General features: G+C 40.6%; 1 protein-coding gene across 2 annotated transcripts in view; it reads right to left on the reverse strand.

Moving 5' to 3' along the window:
• Window positions 1-6280: 6280 nt before the first annotated feature.
• The window catches only part of EXPH5 (exophilin 5), an 88325-nt gene continuing 77361 nt past the window's right edge, over window positions 6281-17244 (reverse strand). For both annotated transcript variants that reach the window (XM_003828338.7, XM_008953728.5), the window contains exon 6: window positions 6281-15734. In XM_003828338.7, the coding sequence (XP_003828386.4) occupies window positions 10396-15734 (5339 nt within the window). In that variant the 3' untranslated portion in view covers window positions 6281-10395. The remainder of the gene's footprint in view (window positions 15735-17244) is intronic.

A 17244-nucleotide genomic window follows, 5' to 3' on the forward strand; every position in this document is an offset into this window, starting at 1 on the left:
CCCTCACAGAACCGTGATCCCCCTACCCCACACCTCCCTTTCCCCCCTTCCTCCCGCACTCCTCTTCTTCCAGCAGGTGTTTACAGAACATCCACGGAGTTTGGGCCAAGCCCAGAGTGAGGAGCTGGGCACTGGGGTGGCAGAAGACCAGGCCTTGCCTTGAGCCCTTGTGCGAGCTTTACCTCAAAGCCAGAAACCTCCTGTTCCTCTGTAATCGAAGTGGGAGAAGGGGTGGTGGTGCGTGGTTGGTCTCAGCCACCTCCACCACGCCTCAGAAGATGAACGCTGGCTCCAGGAAGAGATTGTCAAGGCTACTATCTGCCTCTCTTTTTTGATCATTTTATCCAATTTGTTAATGGATACAAATTTGTTAATGGATTGTTAATAGATCTGAATTTATTTAAAGCCAATAAAGATTCTCCTCTGGCTGAATGATCCAGAAGGAACTCACGCCCCAGAATGGACACAGGATTTCTGCACCCTCTTGGGGGAACTTAATGCCCAAAACATCAGAGCCAGGCACTGGACAAGCCTTTGTCCGCCTCACGGCTTTAACCGTGCTACTCAGCATTCTTGCTGTGACCAAGTTTTACCAGGGCAAAATCTTTCCCACATTTTCACACTTCTCTTGACCTATTTTAGTAATGCTAAGCAGTGGTTATGGACAGTATTCTTTGTACTTTGGAAAGGTTTTCAGGAACTGGTAGTCAGTTGCCGGTAAATTTTAGGGCTAAAGTGTAACATTACTTGGTATTACTTTCACTGATAAATTTTATTTTGTGGGGATGTCTCCTTGCTTTAAATAGAAAGCTTTGCTCTGTTCCAACTATCGCTTAAAAAAATTGTATGGAACACATTTTGCTCACACTCTTTCAAAATCTGACTTAAAACAATTTCCAGAGAAATAATCTGAGGTTTAGTTGGTACTGGATTATAGTAAAACATGGCCTAATAAATTACATAACATTTGGGTTAACACCCAGTATTTTTTTTTTTTTGAGAACACGTCAGGGAAGCCATATAATTGTACCTGAACACACTAGCGTTTAGCAATACTAAGCCTGCACCAACCTGTTTTCTTTCTCATCTTAACCTGTCTCCAAAGAGTATATCTCTTCAGAGCAACCAGTGCTTTGACCAGACTCTTTATCATTAATCAAATTTCATTCATTCAACACATATTTATTAAATGCTCACCATATTTTAGATATTGTATTTTGACTTCAAAGTGCCTGTAGTTTAGTGGAGAAGAAAGACTAAGAGGCAATATAAATAGCGTATAGGTGTTAAAATATGGGCCTCAAGAACTGCATGGTCTAGGATTTTATCCCACTTACAAACTAACAAGTTGGCCTGTTACTGTTTCATGGATGCTGTCAAAAGATACAACACTCCTGTATCAAAGAAGTTTATTATTCACTGCAAAAGCAGTAGCCAGAGCTTTATGTTGGTTTGCTTTTTGTTCCTAAGCCTCCCAAGCCCTGTGGGGACAGTGCACACAGACTATGATGGATGCCTGAAGTGGGTTGCATTATAAGAGAGGAGCACTGAGCTAAAGGAATTTGCCTCTTTTAGGCTACACAGAATTAAGCCTGCTCTTTGAAGGTGGGGAGATGTTATCTCATCCCTCAAACGTTGCTTGCTACAAACACCGCCCAGAGAAATGGACTGATAAAGAGCTGGACATTGGAGTGGCAGAACAGCAAGAATGATCAGAGAAGTTCAAGGGCCATGGCAGAGAGCCTTTTCCAACATAGTACAGTGTACTTATACACTACATATGAAGGCCAGCTAATCTAGTCTTGGGAGAACCAAGAGAGGCTTCTGAAAGAGATGACATCTATGCCGAACCTTGAAGGTCAAACGGGAATCAGCCACATAAAGAGAAGGAGGAGAGCATTCTGGATAGCAGGAACATCATGTATAAAACTTTGAAGTAAATGATACACTGAGAAGTTTTTCATTCCCTTTCACATTCATCTCCATATTGAACTCCAATCTCAAACACCTATAATTAAAGTCAGTGTATGACTCTGGAAGGTCTAGATTCAATACACTTCTGTGAATTGCAGTGGCCTCTGGAATCTTTACATTAATGTCACATAAAATTCACAGCTAATTATTGTCGACTCAGTTCATAACATTTCTACCTTTTCGGTAACTCTTCTTTTTTTACTCCACAGTCCGCCTGGTTAACAGTGAGGCTTTGTAACAGCATAACTTTAACTATGGCTACAGTTCATTGGCTCCTATTTTGGAAACTGACTCATGCTGAACTAATCCCCTTTCCCTGGGAGTTTAAAATCAAGGTTAGGAGATTTTTAACGTACCGACTGCTCTCCAACAGCAGCATTATAACCTTTGCTATTTTTTTCCCTTGTATTCTGAAAATAGAAGAGAAATACAGAAAACTTCCTGGGTTATGTATAGTGCACTAGAGTCTGGTACAGTTCTTGAGCAGCGTCTCTATCTCTGGTTTCTGAGACATCCTTGCATCCTTATAATAAATTCCTCTTTAACTTTAGAAATTGTGTAATTTTCTTTCTTTAATTTTTATTTATTCATTTATTTTATTTTATTTTGATGGACTCTCGCTCTGTCAGCCAGGCTGGAGTGGCACCCAGCCACTCTCGATCTGTCACCCATATCTACAATGGCGAGATCTTGGCTCATTGAACCTCTGTCTCCCAGGTTCAAGCGATTCTCCTGCCTCAGCCTCCTGCCGGGCCTGCAGGTGCACCCCACCACGCCTGGCTAATTTTTGCAGAAATTGTCTAATTTTCCATGTCACCAATGAATAAAAAAACGTACATAGGGTTAGACAAGGTTAGATCCTATAAAATGCACAAAACTTTATTTTAATAATTTCAATAATATTTATTCAACCCACACTTTATATCATGACTTTATGGCATGCATTATGCAAGGTATTGGGTATATAAACTCAGTCCCTGCCCTTCCATGTATTACAGTCTATAGGGTACATTTTAGATTGTGAGACTATTGGTTTAAATATTAACTTCCATCCAGAACCAATTTCCTCCAAAACATTCCACCTTGAAACAATCAATTGTGCCCAGATTCTTAGGGTTGTGTAAGAACATTGATTCTTCCACAGTCAACATATGACCTGAAGGGAGGGGATGTCAGTTTCCAGAGCAAAGAAAAAGGGTCTACTGTGCAATCATGTCAGTACCTACTACATCTCTTCAAAACATTTCTAGAATGGAATTGTAGTTTCCAGACTGGAAAGATGACATAATCTAGAAAGGATGATTGGGGAAAAGAACATGGGCCTAGAGGGAAACTTAGTGCTGGCATTTATATTATTAAAACACAAAGTTTTGTAGAATCAAGTATGATCATCAATTTTTTTTTTTTGAAACAGAGTCTCACTCTGTCACCCAGACTAGAGTGCAGTGGCATAATCTCAGCTCACTGCAACCTCTGCCTCCTGGGTTCAAGAGATTCTCCTGCCTCAGCCTCCCAAGTAGCTGGAACTATAGGCGTGCACCCTGATGCCGGGTAATTTTTTATTTTTAGTAGAGACAGGTTTTCACCATGTTGGCTAGGCTGGTCTTGAACTCCTGACCTCAAGTGATCCACCTGCCTTGGGCTCCCAAAGTGCTGGGATTACAGGTGTGAGCCACTGCGCCCAGCCAAATCATCAATTTTTTAAGAAAGAAAAGTAATTTATTAAATATTCTCCTGTACAGAAATCCTTTAAAAACGTATATTTAGTTTTTAATCTGTACACCCCCGATAAATAGTTGCACTTAAGTACATGAATAATAATAACTATTCTCATTTATTTATATTTTTCTATATATATGTATATGTGTGTATATTTACAGTTTCTTCTTTGGAGGAAAGAAACTTCTCTCTCTTTTCTCCTGTTCTTGAACATCCTCTCCCCCAACACCTGTCTACAAAACAACCAACATTAATAACCAATGTGTCCCTCCATGTGTACACATGCATATGCAGGTTTCTTGGTGAATGCTTTACAAAAATGGAATTTTACATTTCTCCCTCAACAGTACCTCATGGAAATTCTTCTAAGTCAACTTAGTGACATTGAAAATTAGACAATTTCTAAAGCAAAAGAGGAATTTTCAATGGCTTTTCAATATTACATATGTAAATGTTCTATAATATATTCAGTCATTTCTTAATCAGGTATTAACTTTGTTTCCAGGTTTTGCCACAACAAACATTGTAGCAATAAAAATCCTACATGCAAGTCTATACATACTAGTGTTTTTATTTCTATAGGAGCAATTTCTGGACCAAATGAAGGTAGTGATTCAGGATATCGGCCCACTTGATGTCTTGATTCAGCATCTTCCTGGTCATAACAGAGACAGCAGCCCCCTTGGCAGGTCCAATTCTGTGGCATGGTTTTTAGAATTGGTCCTGGAATTTCAGCTCAAAATCTATCTCCTTATCCCTATTAATGAGTTTGTGAGCAAAATTTACAATTTAATGGATCTTTTCCTTCTTTCTTTCCTTCCTTTCTCTCTCTCTCTCTCTTTCTTTTTCCTCCTTCTTCTTTCTTTTTTTCTTTTTGAGATGGAGTCTCACTTTGTCATCCAGGCTGAAGTGCGGTCGCATGATCTCCACTCACTGCAGCCTCTGCCTCCTGGTTTCAAGCGATTCTCCTGCCTCAATTTCCCCAGTAGCTGGGATTACAGGTACCCACTACCACAGCTGGTTAATTTTTGTATTTTTAGTAGAGATGGGGTTTTGCCATGTTGGCCAGTCTGGTCTTGAACTCCTGACCTCAAGTGATCTGCCTGCCTTGGCCTCCCAAAGTGCTGGGATTACAGGCATGAGCCACTGCACCCAGCCTCCAACAGATCTTTTTCTATTTGAACCAGCTAGAGAGGATTCTATTGTCTATCACTAAAAATCCTAGCTGATCCACTGTATTTTAAATTTTAATAAAGGACAGTAAAAATATTTTGAATAAAATGCTGTTGACATTCTCCTGTCCTTGATAGAAAAAGGGCTTTGGGTTTCTTTTCCAGAAAAGGTAAAAGATTAGTACAAATCTATTAATTAATTTGCTTGGGGGAAATTAACATTGCATGACATATTCAACTAGAGAGACCTGCTTATCTTTCATCAGTGCTACTGGACAGTAGATGCCCCAGCTCCACGTAGCTCCCTCTTCCTGAGACAGAGTCTCACTCTGTTGCCTAGGCTGGAGTGCAGCTGTGCGATCTTGGCTCACTGCAACCTCTGCCTTCCGAGTTCGAGTGATTCTCCTGCTTCAGCCTCCAAGTAACTGGGATTACAGGTGTACGCCACCATGCCCGGCTAATTTTTGTATTTTAGTAGAGGCGGGGTTTCACCATATTGGCCAGGCTAGGCTGGTCTCGAACTCCTGAGCTCAGGTGATTTACCCGCCTTGGCCTCCCAAAGTGCTGGGATTACAGGTGTCAGCCATAACACCTGGCCCCTCTTCCTTTATAAATGTGTGAATCTCCAGAAAGAAATGTCAGACCTTCTTCATTCCTCTCCTATTATGCAACAAAGCACATTGATTTCCTGATGTTGGTTCGTTGCTTTTTGGGTGCAAATAAGAAAGAAGCAAGCCACTGTTTTTTTAAAAACCACCTATATGGCAGATCTCATTCAACAGCCATAAGAGAGACTGGTTTGAAAACTTATGCCTCCCCTGAGCCCCCTACATTTTATATTTTTCCTGAAACTTTCACACTTAAAAATAATCATTTGGGCTGGGCACGGTGGCTCACGCCTGTAATCCCAGCACTTTGGGGGGCCAAGGTGGGTGGATCACGAGGTCAGGAGTTCGAGACCAGACTGACCAACATGGTGAAACCCCATCTCTACTAAAAATACAAAGATTAGCTGTGAGTGGTGGTGCATGCCTGTAATCCCTGCTACTCAGGATGTTGAGGCAGGAGAATTGCTTGAACCTGGGAGGCAGAGGTTGCAGTGAGCCGAGATCATGCCACTACACTCCAGCCTGGGCGACAGAGCAAGACTCCATCTCAAAGAAAGAAAGAAAGAAAGAAAGAAAGAAAGAAAGAAAGAAGAAAGAAAGAAAGAAAGAAAGAAAGAAAGAAAGAAAGAAAGAAAGAAAGAAAGGAAGGAAGGAAGGAAGGAAGGAAGGAAGGAAGGAAGGAAGGAAGGAAGGAAGGAAGGAAGGAAGGAAGGAAGGAAGGAAGGAAGGAAGGAAGGAAGGAAGGAAGGAAGGAAGGAAGGAAGGGAGGGAGGGAGGAATCATTTGAGGATGTGAATAAAAACCAAATCAAATAGTGCATCTGTTTAAGTCATTTATTTTAATACAGGCATTGTTTTAAATTTGCACCTTGTCTTTAACACATTTCATAACCAGAGAACAGGTCTGAGAACAAGTACATAAAAGGATTATTTGACAAAGTTTTAACAAAAGTGCTTACAGCTTATTTGTTTCAGATATACAGAACTGCCAGTCACAAAGAGCCACTAAGTGGCAATACAGCCACAAACTTGCCTGGGAAGTAACATATTTTACATATTTACACTGTACATTTAAATGGGATATTCTGAAGCATTATTATTATCAATAAACTCTAAGCAAGAAGTTCTCTTAAACCCTCTGGCACTTAACAAAGAATATTAATTTTATGGGGCTATGAGTTTTCCAGTTTGATTCCCATCTTTGCCATAACCTAAATGGATTTTTACCCCCTCCAGTACACATATTTACCTCCTACACAAAGTAGCTGTTATTAGCTTATCACCAACCAAACCTTTGTTAGTAGCAGTTGGAATTTTGTTGGCATCAATGTATTTACAATGTAGGAGTAAATTATTTAGAGGGGAGTCTCTAAAAATTAAAATAACTTCATTAAACCCTATTTTAAACAGACTTTACAGTATAAAATTTATGGTTATAGAAATCTAGTATCTAAACAAGTTTATAATTTATAAGGTATTTATTACGATTGATTCCCCTATGATTTACTCCATTTACATGAATGTTTATTTTAATAATGACTATATCTTTCAGAAAACAAGTTATGAATATAAAAATGACTATTATAAGTTACCATAGCTATACCAAAAATGAACATTAAAATGCAGCGACTTATATGTTAAAATACATAGAAATTTGCTATACTTCTTTAACAAGTGCTTTATAAAAGTATAAAATTATAAAAGGTGCTATTTTCATGAATTTTGTGTTTTCCTGATACTTCAGCCAGACCAACATGCAAACGTTACAAATAGAGCAACTGAACACTGGCCATCAATTACCTTTGAATTTAAACAGTTCATTCCAGCGCAGTCTGGGCCCCAAAGCAGTTTCACCCTTACCTAACTTACCTAACTCTTAATATAGCCTAAACTCACTGAAAAATAAGCTAACTTCATTTCACCTTTTGTAGCATACACGTAGACTCAGAGTATATACTGAAATATAATTTGAAAGCTGATCATTAAAAAAATCAAGAACCTCAATATTTAAAATATTAACTCTGAGTATCTTAAAATTGCATAGAAAATGTAGGTCATGGTTTATTAAAGTTTTACTTAAATAATCAGATAAATAGGGCTGGCGAGGTGGCTCATGCCTATAATCCAAGCAGTTTGGGAGGCTGAGGCAGGCGGATCACCTGAGGTCAGGAGTTCGAAACCAGCCTGGCCAACATGGCGAAACCCCGTCTCTGCTAAAAATACAAAAATTAGCTGGACGTGGTGGTGGGCACCTGTAATCCCAGCTACTCGGGAAGCTGAGGCAGGAGAATCACTTGAACCTGGGAGGCGGAGGTTGCAGTGAGCCGAGATCGCGCCATTGCACTCCAGCCTGGGCGACAGAGTGAGACTCTGTCTCAAAGAAAATAATAATAATAATAATAATAATAATCAGATAAATAGAAAAAGAGGAAAGGCAGAATTTACAAACATATATTAACCAAGAAATAGTGTTATTTATTCTTTACCATACAAATTTGCATTGAAAAGTTCACAATATTTGATTTTTGAGCTTTCTGAGCTCAGGATTGGTCAGAGCTTGAAGTTTAAAATAGTTGACAGATTTAGGGAATAGCTTTCATGTTAGTTACCGCATGTTCATTAGCTTTGAGTTGCATGGGAACCATGTAAAGTAACTCACGCATTTTGCGTCTATGTAAGGGAATGATTAGAAGGATAATAACAACATAGTTCTTTCTTAACTCTATCAGTTCCAGATCTCTATACACTTCACCAACATCTATCATTATTCTTAGTTTATAATGATGAAACAGACTAGGTATAAAAAATGGAAAATTAGGTTAGGTCACGAAGCAAATATAAACCAAGCAAGATAAAATCCACTCATGTTGACTATCATAGTATTGAGATCCAGGAATCCATGCTGTCTGTAGTTAAAGCAGATTATCTTCACTGCCATCTATTGGTCTTTATCCTGAATTAGGAGAGAAATCCCCCGAGGTTCTGCATGGCAAATAAAGAGTTAGGAAAGCCAAAATATCAGTGGGTATCATAAGTGATTTACTCTAGATAAATCACTGAATCATAGTGACAAGCCCCTAGGAGCTCTGCCTTAGAATTTCCCAAGGGTTTCGTAGATGATCCTGCAGCAAAGAATGAATTCCAGGGTGTCAGATCTGACTTGATGGCATTTTAGGGACTTGGCCAAGGTTCCCACTTGATATTTGGGACTAAAATGCCCCACCTGAAAAGAAGTGTTCTACCTTGCAATTAAAGAAAATGTGGGCCAGGCACGGTGGCTCATGCCTGTAATCCCAGCAGTTTGGGAGGCTGAGGTGGGCAGATCACCTGAGGTCAGAAGTTTGAGACCAGCCTGGCCAACCTGGTGAAACTCCAACTCTACTAAAAATACCAAAAAAAAAAAAAAAAAAAAATTAGCCAGGTGTGGTGGTGGGTGCCTGTAGTCCCAGCTACTTGGGAGGCTGAGGCAGGAGAATTGCTTGAACTTGGGAGGAGGAGGTTGCAGTAAGCTGAGATCATGCCATTGCACTCTAGCCTGAGCAACAAGAACAAGACTCCACCTCAAAACAAAAACAAAAACAAAACAAAACAAAACAAAAAAAGACCGGGCATGGTGGCTCATGCCTGTAATCCTAGCACTCTGGGAGGCTGAAGTGGGCAGATTGCCTGAGCTCAGGAGTTCGAGACCAGCCTGGGCAACACGGTGAAACCCCGTCTCTACTAAAATACAAAAATATTAGCTGGGCGTGGCAGCGTGCGCCTGGGTGCGCCTGTGATCCCAGCTACTCTGGAGGCTGAGGCAGGAGAATCGCTTGAACCCGGGAGGCGGACGTTGCAGTGAGCCCAGATCATGCCACTGCACTCTAGCCTGGGTGACAGAGCAAAACTCCGTCTCCAAAAAACAAAAACAAAACAAAACCAAACAAAAAACAAAAACAAAAAAAAGAAAATGTGAAAATGGATAGATCTGAGGAAATGGGAAAAGCCAGTTGCTGAGAGAACTGCAGTAAAGGTAAGTCGGTCCCATGAAGGGATACCTACTTCCTACCTCTGCTCCTCAGCTATGTTCTCTTCATAAGCAGAAATTCTGTGACCAGGCAACTTTCTGTATGGTCAGGTTGCCTGGCCTAAGCCCTTGGCTTGACTAAAAGCCTTTAATAATCCAGCCAGTCCCCCACGGTTTCACAGGAATTTCTAGGACTGCTAACCTTCTATTGGCTTACTAGGGATTCAGGTCCTAATCTATAACCTCAACATGTGCTTTGACCATGTGCCTCCCAGGCTCCACTACGGATATAACAGGAAGTACTTAGAAAATTCCTTTATCTTTTTTTTTTCCTTTTTGCAATCAGTTTCTCAGGTTAAAAAATAAATTCCTTTATCTTTGTTTGAAAGAGATCACCACCTTAAACTTCCTAAATGTTCATGAGTCAAACAGGATGATAATATTTACCCCACTGTTATCATCCCTACCTTTTATTTAATGTCATGAGTATAGGGTGTGGACCGGAAGAAGCAATACAGAGTTTCACAGTTGTGCTGGGTAATTCATAAGTTTTGTATGTGCCTGGGATATTAGGGTTGTAAATCACAATTAAAGATGAAAAGTGTTAGGAGGGAAGTAAAGCAGAAAGCCCAAATCAGACAGTGAATCAGGGATTAAGTGGGAGTGGTGGAAAGGCAGGCTAAGAACATTTACAGAGATAGAAAATAGCAGAGACTCTCTCAAAACAAGAATTCATTGTTCTAGCATTCAGGAAGTGTCTATATAGGGTGTGGAGGAAAAAAAAAGGAGATGTGGGACATTTCAGAGCAGACACTGCCCAGACTAGATCTTTTATCCTTCCATGCACATGCACACGTACACTTTAGTTCCATTATAAGCTTTTGGTGAAAAAAGTAAAGCATTTTATTGAAAAAGCCTCACAGTTCTGACTCTTTGTCATTTTCATCCAGGTAGTATTCATCATCTGTGGTTGTGTCTGTGTCACAATCTGAGTCCACTGGGTCATCCTCATAGATATTAAGCGGTTCACTTGGAGATAAGCCATCTTCTGGCACCTGACTACTGGGAGAATTTGAGCTTAATGACTCTGAGGGGTTGGGAGGGTTCCTCAAATCATCTTTTAGGAAGCCAGGGTTCTTAAGAAAACTTGGTTTCCATAATCTTCCTTGTGTAAGTGACCTCTTTACATTTTCTAAGAAAGCTAACTGTTGTTCTTTCCCAAAGATCCCATAGTCGATAGGTCTGTATATAGATATTGCAGACCTGGGACCTGTTTTTGTCCCGCTGCGATAAGCCCAACTTTCATTTCCATCGCAGGAGGGGAGTTCAGAAAAAGATCTGAATCTTCGACTGTACCCATTGTTGACAGAGAATTCATTCCCAAGGGTCAGTCGACTCAGGGCATTGTCGATAGAAGTGCTTTCAGAAAAATGGCGCTCCCTGATTTTTGGAGGATGGCTTTTTCGTAGTAGATCACCATGAACATTAATGCTTTTTAAACTCTTTGAACGATAGAGGTGTGGCTCAGGTTCCCACTCCAGAGATGAAGCACTCCTTTGTTGCTGCAGAAAACTGGCCAGTGGAATGCTTACTCTAGATTTCTGTGCAGGCTCCAGTGGAAAAGGAGGGCTCAGCCTCCTCTGATTGTCAGAGAATTCTGCTTCCCTGAGGCTGGTGAATGTGATGGGTGATGGGGCTCCTGATTCTCTTACTAAATTCTGAGCTGCTGTGACGTCTTTAGAATTCTCATGCTTTGATGGTGATTCTGAGACGTTTTTAAACGCATTCTGATGTCGTTGTGAAATGCTGTTAGACTTCTGGTTGCTGACGTGTGTAGAAGGTTCTCTGTTGGGTAGTACAGTAATGGGGAGAAGGTTCTCGGATTTCTTCACATTCTTTCCATCCTCACTCAACCTGCTTTCGCCAATGGACTCTGCAGATTTTGGAGTAGGCTCAGGGAACAGTGGTTTGCACTCCACTGTGCCAAGAGATAAATGGTCAAAGCCAGATCTGCTTCCACTTTGGGGGAAGATAGTAGCTACATGTCTTCTGGGGCTTACATCTTTAGCTGGGAATTTTCTGCTGGCTTTAGACATGGCTGCCAATCTGTGTTTAACTGAAGATCTATTTTCCCCCTTTACTAGGTCATCCAAGTTGGTTTTATTTTTGTTTCCTTCAGGAAGTGAAGGTTGATCCCAAGCTGACTTCTGCATTTCATCTTCAGCCTTCCTGCTCTCTGTCATATTTGCCTCCTGACTTCTTTGAGGTAATTCTCTTGGTTCAGACTGCAGACTCTCTAAGTTTGGTTCATCTGACTGAGACTCCTCACCAAGCTGTAGTTTATGCAATGCTGGAGTAAGGGCAAAGACTTGACTCTCTGAGTGAGAAAGTGTTTTATTAGTCATTTTTTGGCAGTTGGTTCCAATGTCCCCTCTGCCTTCCCTAGGCTGTGATCCACTGGAGCCATCACCTACAGCTGTGGATGTGTGATCTTTCTGAGGACACTTGCCACTTCCAGTAAATGGAATGGCTCTACCACTCCCTGTACACTCCCAAGAACTTCTTCTAGTTTGGGAATTTCCAATATTAACTTCTGAAAGAGCTGGAAGACTAGAGGGACCACTGTTACTTGAATTAATGGATTGTTGACAATTTTCAGATTTTTCTTCGGATACATTTTTTCTCTGAAGCATCAATAAAGTATGCAGGGTTTCACTTTGCAACTTTTTGCCTCTTTCCTTCTTGTTTTCTGAATCACCTAGAGGTGTTTTAGCTAAATTATCTGAAAAAATCTCTCTAGCTTTAGATTCCTCTTCAGGAAGAGAAACAGCTGCCTCAACAGAAGCCATTTCCTGTAATGTAGGAGCTAGGGGCCCCCTATTTGATAATCGGAAGGCAGTCATATTTTCAGTGGTGAGCATCTGATCAGAGTTGACGGACATCTTTAGATTTTCACATGAAGGTGTTCCTGACTGCTCTCGTGTAGAATAATTCTGTTTGTCTTTTTCTAAAGCGTTAGGAAATGTTTCAGTCTCCACTTGAGGTGATTCTATAAGTAAATTAGTATTTTGTGTATACTGTTGAAGGAGGTTACAGAATTTTTTGCTGGGTTTCCTCGGTAGAGTGTAATATATTGAGACCACCTCCAGACATTTTACATTATCTTCATCACCAGAAACAGAAAACGTACTAGTTGTCTTAACTTTATGTAATGTTTTCCCACGTTCTTTTCCTGACAAGTCTGAGCAAAAAGGTAAAGGGTCTTCATTTGAAAGAGCAAATACACTTCTCCTGGAGGCAGCCATTTTACCCTCTTTCTCAGTGTATTCTTGGAAGTTTTCCTTTTGGTGTTGTCTTTTGGTTAAAGAACAATCTCTAACAGATGAGTCACTTTCCACAGGGCTAATGATTCTCTCCCAAGCCCTTGGTGTTAGCTCAGAAGCATCCGTGCCTGAGGTCAATGGCTTTTTTCTTCCTTCTCTTCCAGTTGAGGCATGTGGCTCCCCTGAGGGACATGACATAGCCCTGTTGATGAGGAATGGAAGTGGTCCTTTTCTAACAGAAGTAGATCCACTGCTTTTTACATTTGTCATTCTCTCTGTGGCTTCAGGTGCTTCCAGGGCTGAGTCTGAAAGGACTTTGGAACATTCATTCGCTGACTCAGGAGAACTGGGACTAAATTTGTTTAACGTATAGTTCCCCATTGCATCTTCCACATTATTTTTGATTTGGAAGGGAGGTGGCCCATTCCTCAATGAAGCAGCCATTATTTTACTTCCTGACTGCCTGCCATGTATGAGAAAACTGCTTGATTTTCTTGGCAAGGTACAATAAATTGTGTCAAGTTCAGAAACTTTGGAATTGCTTTGATTTGCTTCAATGAGGCTCCTGTGATTACTGGTGGGTACTGATATACTTTCTGTTTTGCTTAACTTTTCAATACAGGATATATGATGCCTTATTTTTCCTTTTCCTCTTTCATTCCTAAAAGGAGAGTGTGAATGGCATTTGACATCAACCACTTCATCATGTGTAGGCACAGGACTATCATTTCTCTCTTGGTTTTCTGAGTGGCTTACAATAAACTGATTCTTTTGGTTCTTCCCAGCATTGTCTTTTTCTTCTCTTTCTCCTAGCGATGGATCTTTGTCTGAAGGACTTCTCCTGGAGAACACTGTAGTAGATGGAACCACAGGAGCATCAAGGGAAGAATTCTTTGATGGTGAGGAATCTGGTAGTGCAGCTGATGACAGATCTAAAGAATCACAGGAGGTCTTGTGGCCAGGAGTCAACTTGCATTTTGAGTATTGTGCATTTTGAGTATCAGTCGGTGCAGAGCTCCAGTGGTTATTTGTAATAATTCTTGAAATATCTTCATTATTTACAGTTAATTCCTGGTGACAACCTTGGTCTGTCCTGGGGAAAGATGGTGGTGTTCTGTGTTCCTGAATGAAAGGAAGGGAAGCTGTTGAGCCAAGTTTTCTGTTTTCAGTAAACCTCTTATCTTGTTTAATGTCATTGGATTTATCTGTGTGCAGTATATACATTTTGGAGGTATCTTTCCTGGAAAAGACTCTGGGTGACTTTTTTGAACTTATTATGGTAGATGCATTAAAACCAAACCCGTTGCTCTTGGCTGAGTCCTGGGATAAGGGATTTTGAAAATCAGGTAAAGAGTTTGAGATCCCTGTCTGTGAAACAGGTTGGGGTATTTCACCTGCCTTGTTTGTCTGGTCCATCTTGCTTAGCTGTTTGTCTTCTTCTGAAATAGATTCATTTAAGTCTTTCTCATTATTCACTTCTGTGACCAAGATATTAGGCTGGCTTTTGGAAAGAGGCAGAGAGTCAACTGAATTGCTGTTGGTCACAGTGACTTCTGTATGGCTTCTCATTGGATGAGAGGCAGGCTTATTTGGAAAAATTTTCTGCAAAGTGACTGTGGGATTCTGCAAGTTGGGACTCTGAGGATTCCTTCTGTCATCAGAAATCTGGGAAAAGGAAGTTTTGAATGAGGATGCTAGAGTCTGAGCAATTCCAAATGAGGAAGCTTCTTTGTTTATATGTACTTCTACAGGAGAACTGTCCTGTTGACTTACCAACTCACTAGATTTGACGTGATAGCTTGAACCAGTCATGGAGCAAACATTTGGTGTGCCAAAATGAGGAGTCAACTGGGTCTCATTACCATGTGATACCACCATGCTATCCAGTGTGGATCTCTGAAAATCAAACTGCCAGGGATGTGGCTCTTCTTGGCCTCTGGAAACATCTGTTCCATAACCAGAAGAAAATGATTCCCAGTGTTCAGAAGAAACATTATGGCCATGAATGGCTGATACACTATTTGCTTCCATGGAAATCATTTCAAAGTCTCTGTCAGAAGAACTGAATGATTTCCTGCTTCGATGAAAGTCAGACCAGAAAGAATGTCCTTTCTCTTGGCCCCAAAAAGGACCTTGTCCAAATCTCCTCTGTTCTCCGCTTCGTCCAAAGGTATTGCTGAAGAAAGATCTGGCAAATGTGTTGCTTTGATGGTAGAATGGCACGTTCTCTGAGTTCTCAAAAGTGTCGGGACTCATTGCATTCTCCATGGGAGCATTTAAACTAACACGTTGGTAAACATTCTGTGAATGGTACGATTCATATCTCTTATTCTCCTGAAAACCCCTGGGATACACATACTTGTCAGCGGGATCAATTTCCATTGGTGATGGTGCCCTCAGGAACTCTTCCTGGTTCTCCCTGTCTCTAGAGGAATCTGATCTGTTCCATATGATGGATGATAAAGGAGTTCTCTTTGGACTCTGCTGGTGCCTTGGTGGTATAAACCCACTCTTGCTCTGAGTTGTGGCTGGAAAATGTAAGCTTCTTGCTGTGAAATGCCCTGTGGCTGGTAAGGCCGACCGTTGCCTGCTGTCAAAACACAGCGAAGTACTGCCAAAAGTATTCTTTTGCACATAATCTTCTTTAAAGACTCTGGGCTCCCTTGTCCTATACATATCATAAATTGTGCTTGTCCTAGGAGAAAAGGTTTTAAAACCTTCCCTAGGAGTTCCTGGTCTTAGGATGTCATAGATAGACTTATTGGAAGTTTCATTATAGTGTTTTTTGTGCCTTTCTGTGATATTACCATGTCTGTTACCACTGGAATAAAAGTGACCGAACTGTGTTCTTGATCCATAGTTGAGGGGTGTTCTGGTATTCACTGAGCTTGCAGACTGTTCCTGAGCCAATTTGCTATCCAAGTCATCTAAAACTGAAAAGAGAATGTGAATCAACCTTTTTGTGTATGTTTTTACAGTTTAATAATAATTTGAGTTATTGAAGGCTCCTTTTCAAGAAACATAATCATTTATAATTTTATTTTTTTATCATATTATCATGTTATAACATTAATTTTGATTATATTTTTAAGATAGCCTGACTTTTATAAGACTATAGTGAAAATTTCTTTCCTACTTTTTCAAATCACTTTTTTTCAAAGTAAACCTTCCATTAACGCCATAAGGAAATAGAACTATATTCTTCTAACAATGAATTTTAATCATGTTTTTTTTTTAGTGCATCTAAAGTGTACTGAGTTTTTCTAAGATATGGACCAGTAATAAAACGGAATTAATAATGCAGACATTGAATAACTAGACAATTGTTAGTATTATTAAGCCTTGTCTTTCTGTTTCTTTCATGTCACTAGGTTGCTACAATATTTCCAGCTGTGTATACCTCCTGGGATCATAATAGAAATGAACCTCTGTAAGTAGCATATGATTTCTAGGTTGTACTGTTAAGAAAACAGTATTACCACTAAAAGCTTAGCACCTAATTTATGAACATACTTAGTTGGATGGATTGGAGCAATATATGTAATTAAAAGTGCTATATAATATTATTAAATGATATGCCAATGGTAGATTTTTTTTTCTGGAAAAATTAATACCCATTAACACTCCTATAAAACAGCACTTTCTATGTGTCAGGCAGAGTCCTAAACGCTTAATATATTAATTCACTAAGTCGTCACACAACCTTAGAAGGTTGGTCCTATTACTATTCTCATTCTATAATGAGGAAACTGATGCAAGAAGAGATTAAGCAAATTCCTAAGATCACACAGCACTGGGATTTGAACCCAGACAGTCTGTTTCCTGAATCCATGCATACAACCACTGTACAATGCAACCTCTGTGCCATAAAAGCTCACTTTTGGGCCGGGCACGGTGGCTCATGCCTGTAATCCCAGCACTTTGGGTGGCCGAGGCGGGCGGATCACGAGGTCAGGAGATTGAGACCATCCTGGCTAACACGGTGAAACCCCGTCTCCACTAAAAATACAAAAAATTAGCCGGGCGTGGTGGCAGGCGCCTGTAGTCTCAGCTACTCGGGAGGCTGAGGCAGGAGAATGGCGTGAACCCGGGAGGCAGAGCTTGCAGTGAGCCGAGATGGCGCCACTGTACTCCAGCCTGGGCGAAAGAGCGAGACTCCGTCTCAAAAAAAAAAAAAAAACCAGAAAAAAAACCTCACTTTTCATATTTTGCTGTTTATGAACCATACAGATGATTTTACTGTGAGACGAGCTCATAGTTTTACAAAGATGTGAAGTTGCTGTTGTCAAATAATGATTACTTTTCTCTCAGTAGCAAAGTCAGGGAGTGGTGTCAAAGTCAGTGCCCAGGGGCCCCCTTATGATAACTGAAGACCTAGACCAAGCCCAGACCCAGGGCTCATGCTCTCTAGGACCACAGCCTCTGTGATCTTAGACAAGCCAC

The sequence above is a fragment of the Pan paniscus genome, chromosome 9, assembly GCF_029289425.2.
Source record: "Pan paniscus chromosome 9, NHGRI_mPanPan1-v2.0_pri, whole genome shotgun sequence".
In the NCBI taxonomy this organism is placed as follows: domain Eukaryota; kingdom Metazoa; phylum Chordata; class Mammalia; order Primates; family Hominidae; genus Pan; species Pan paniscus.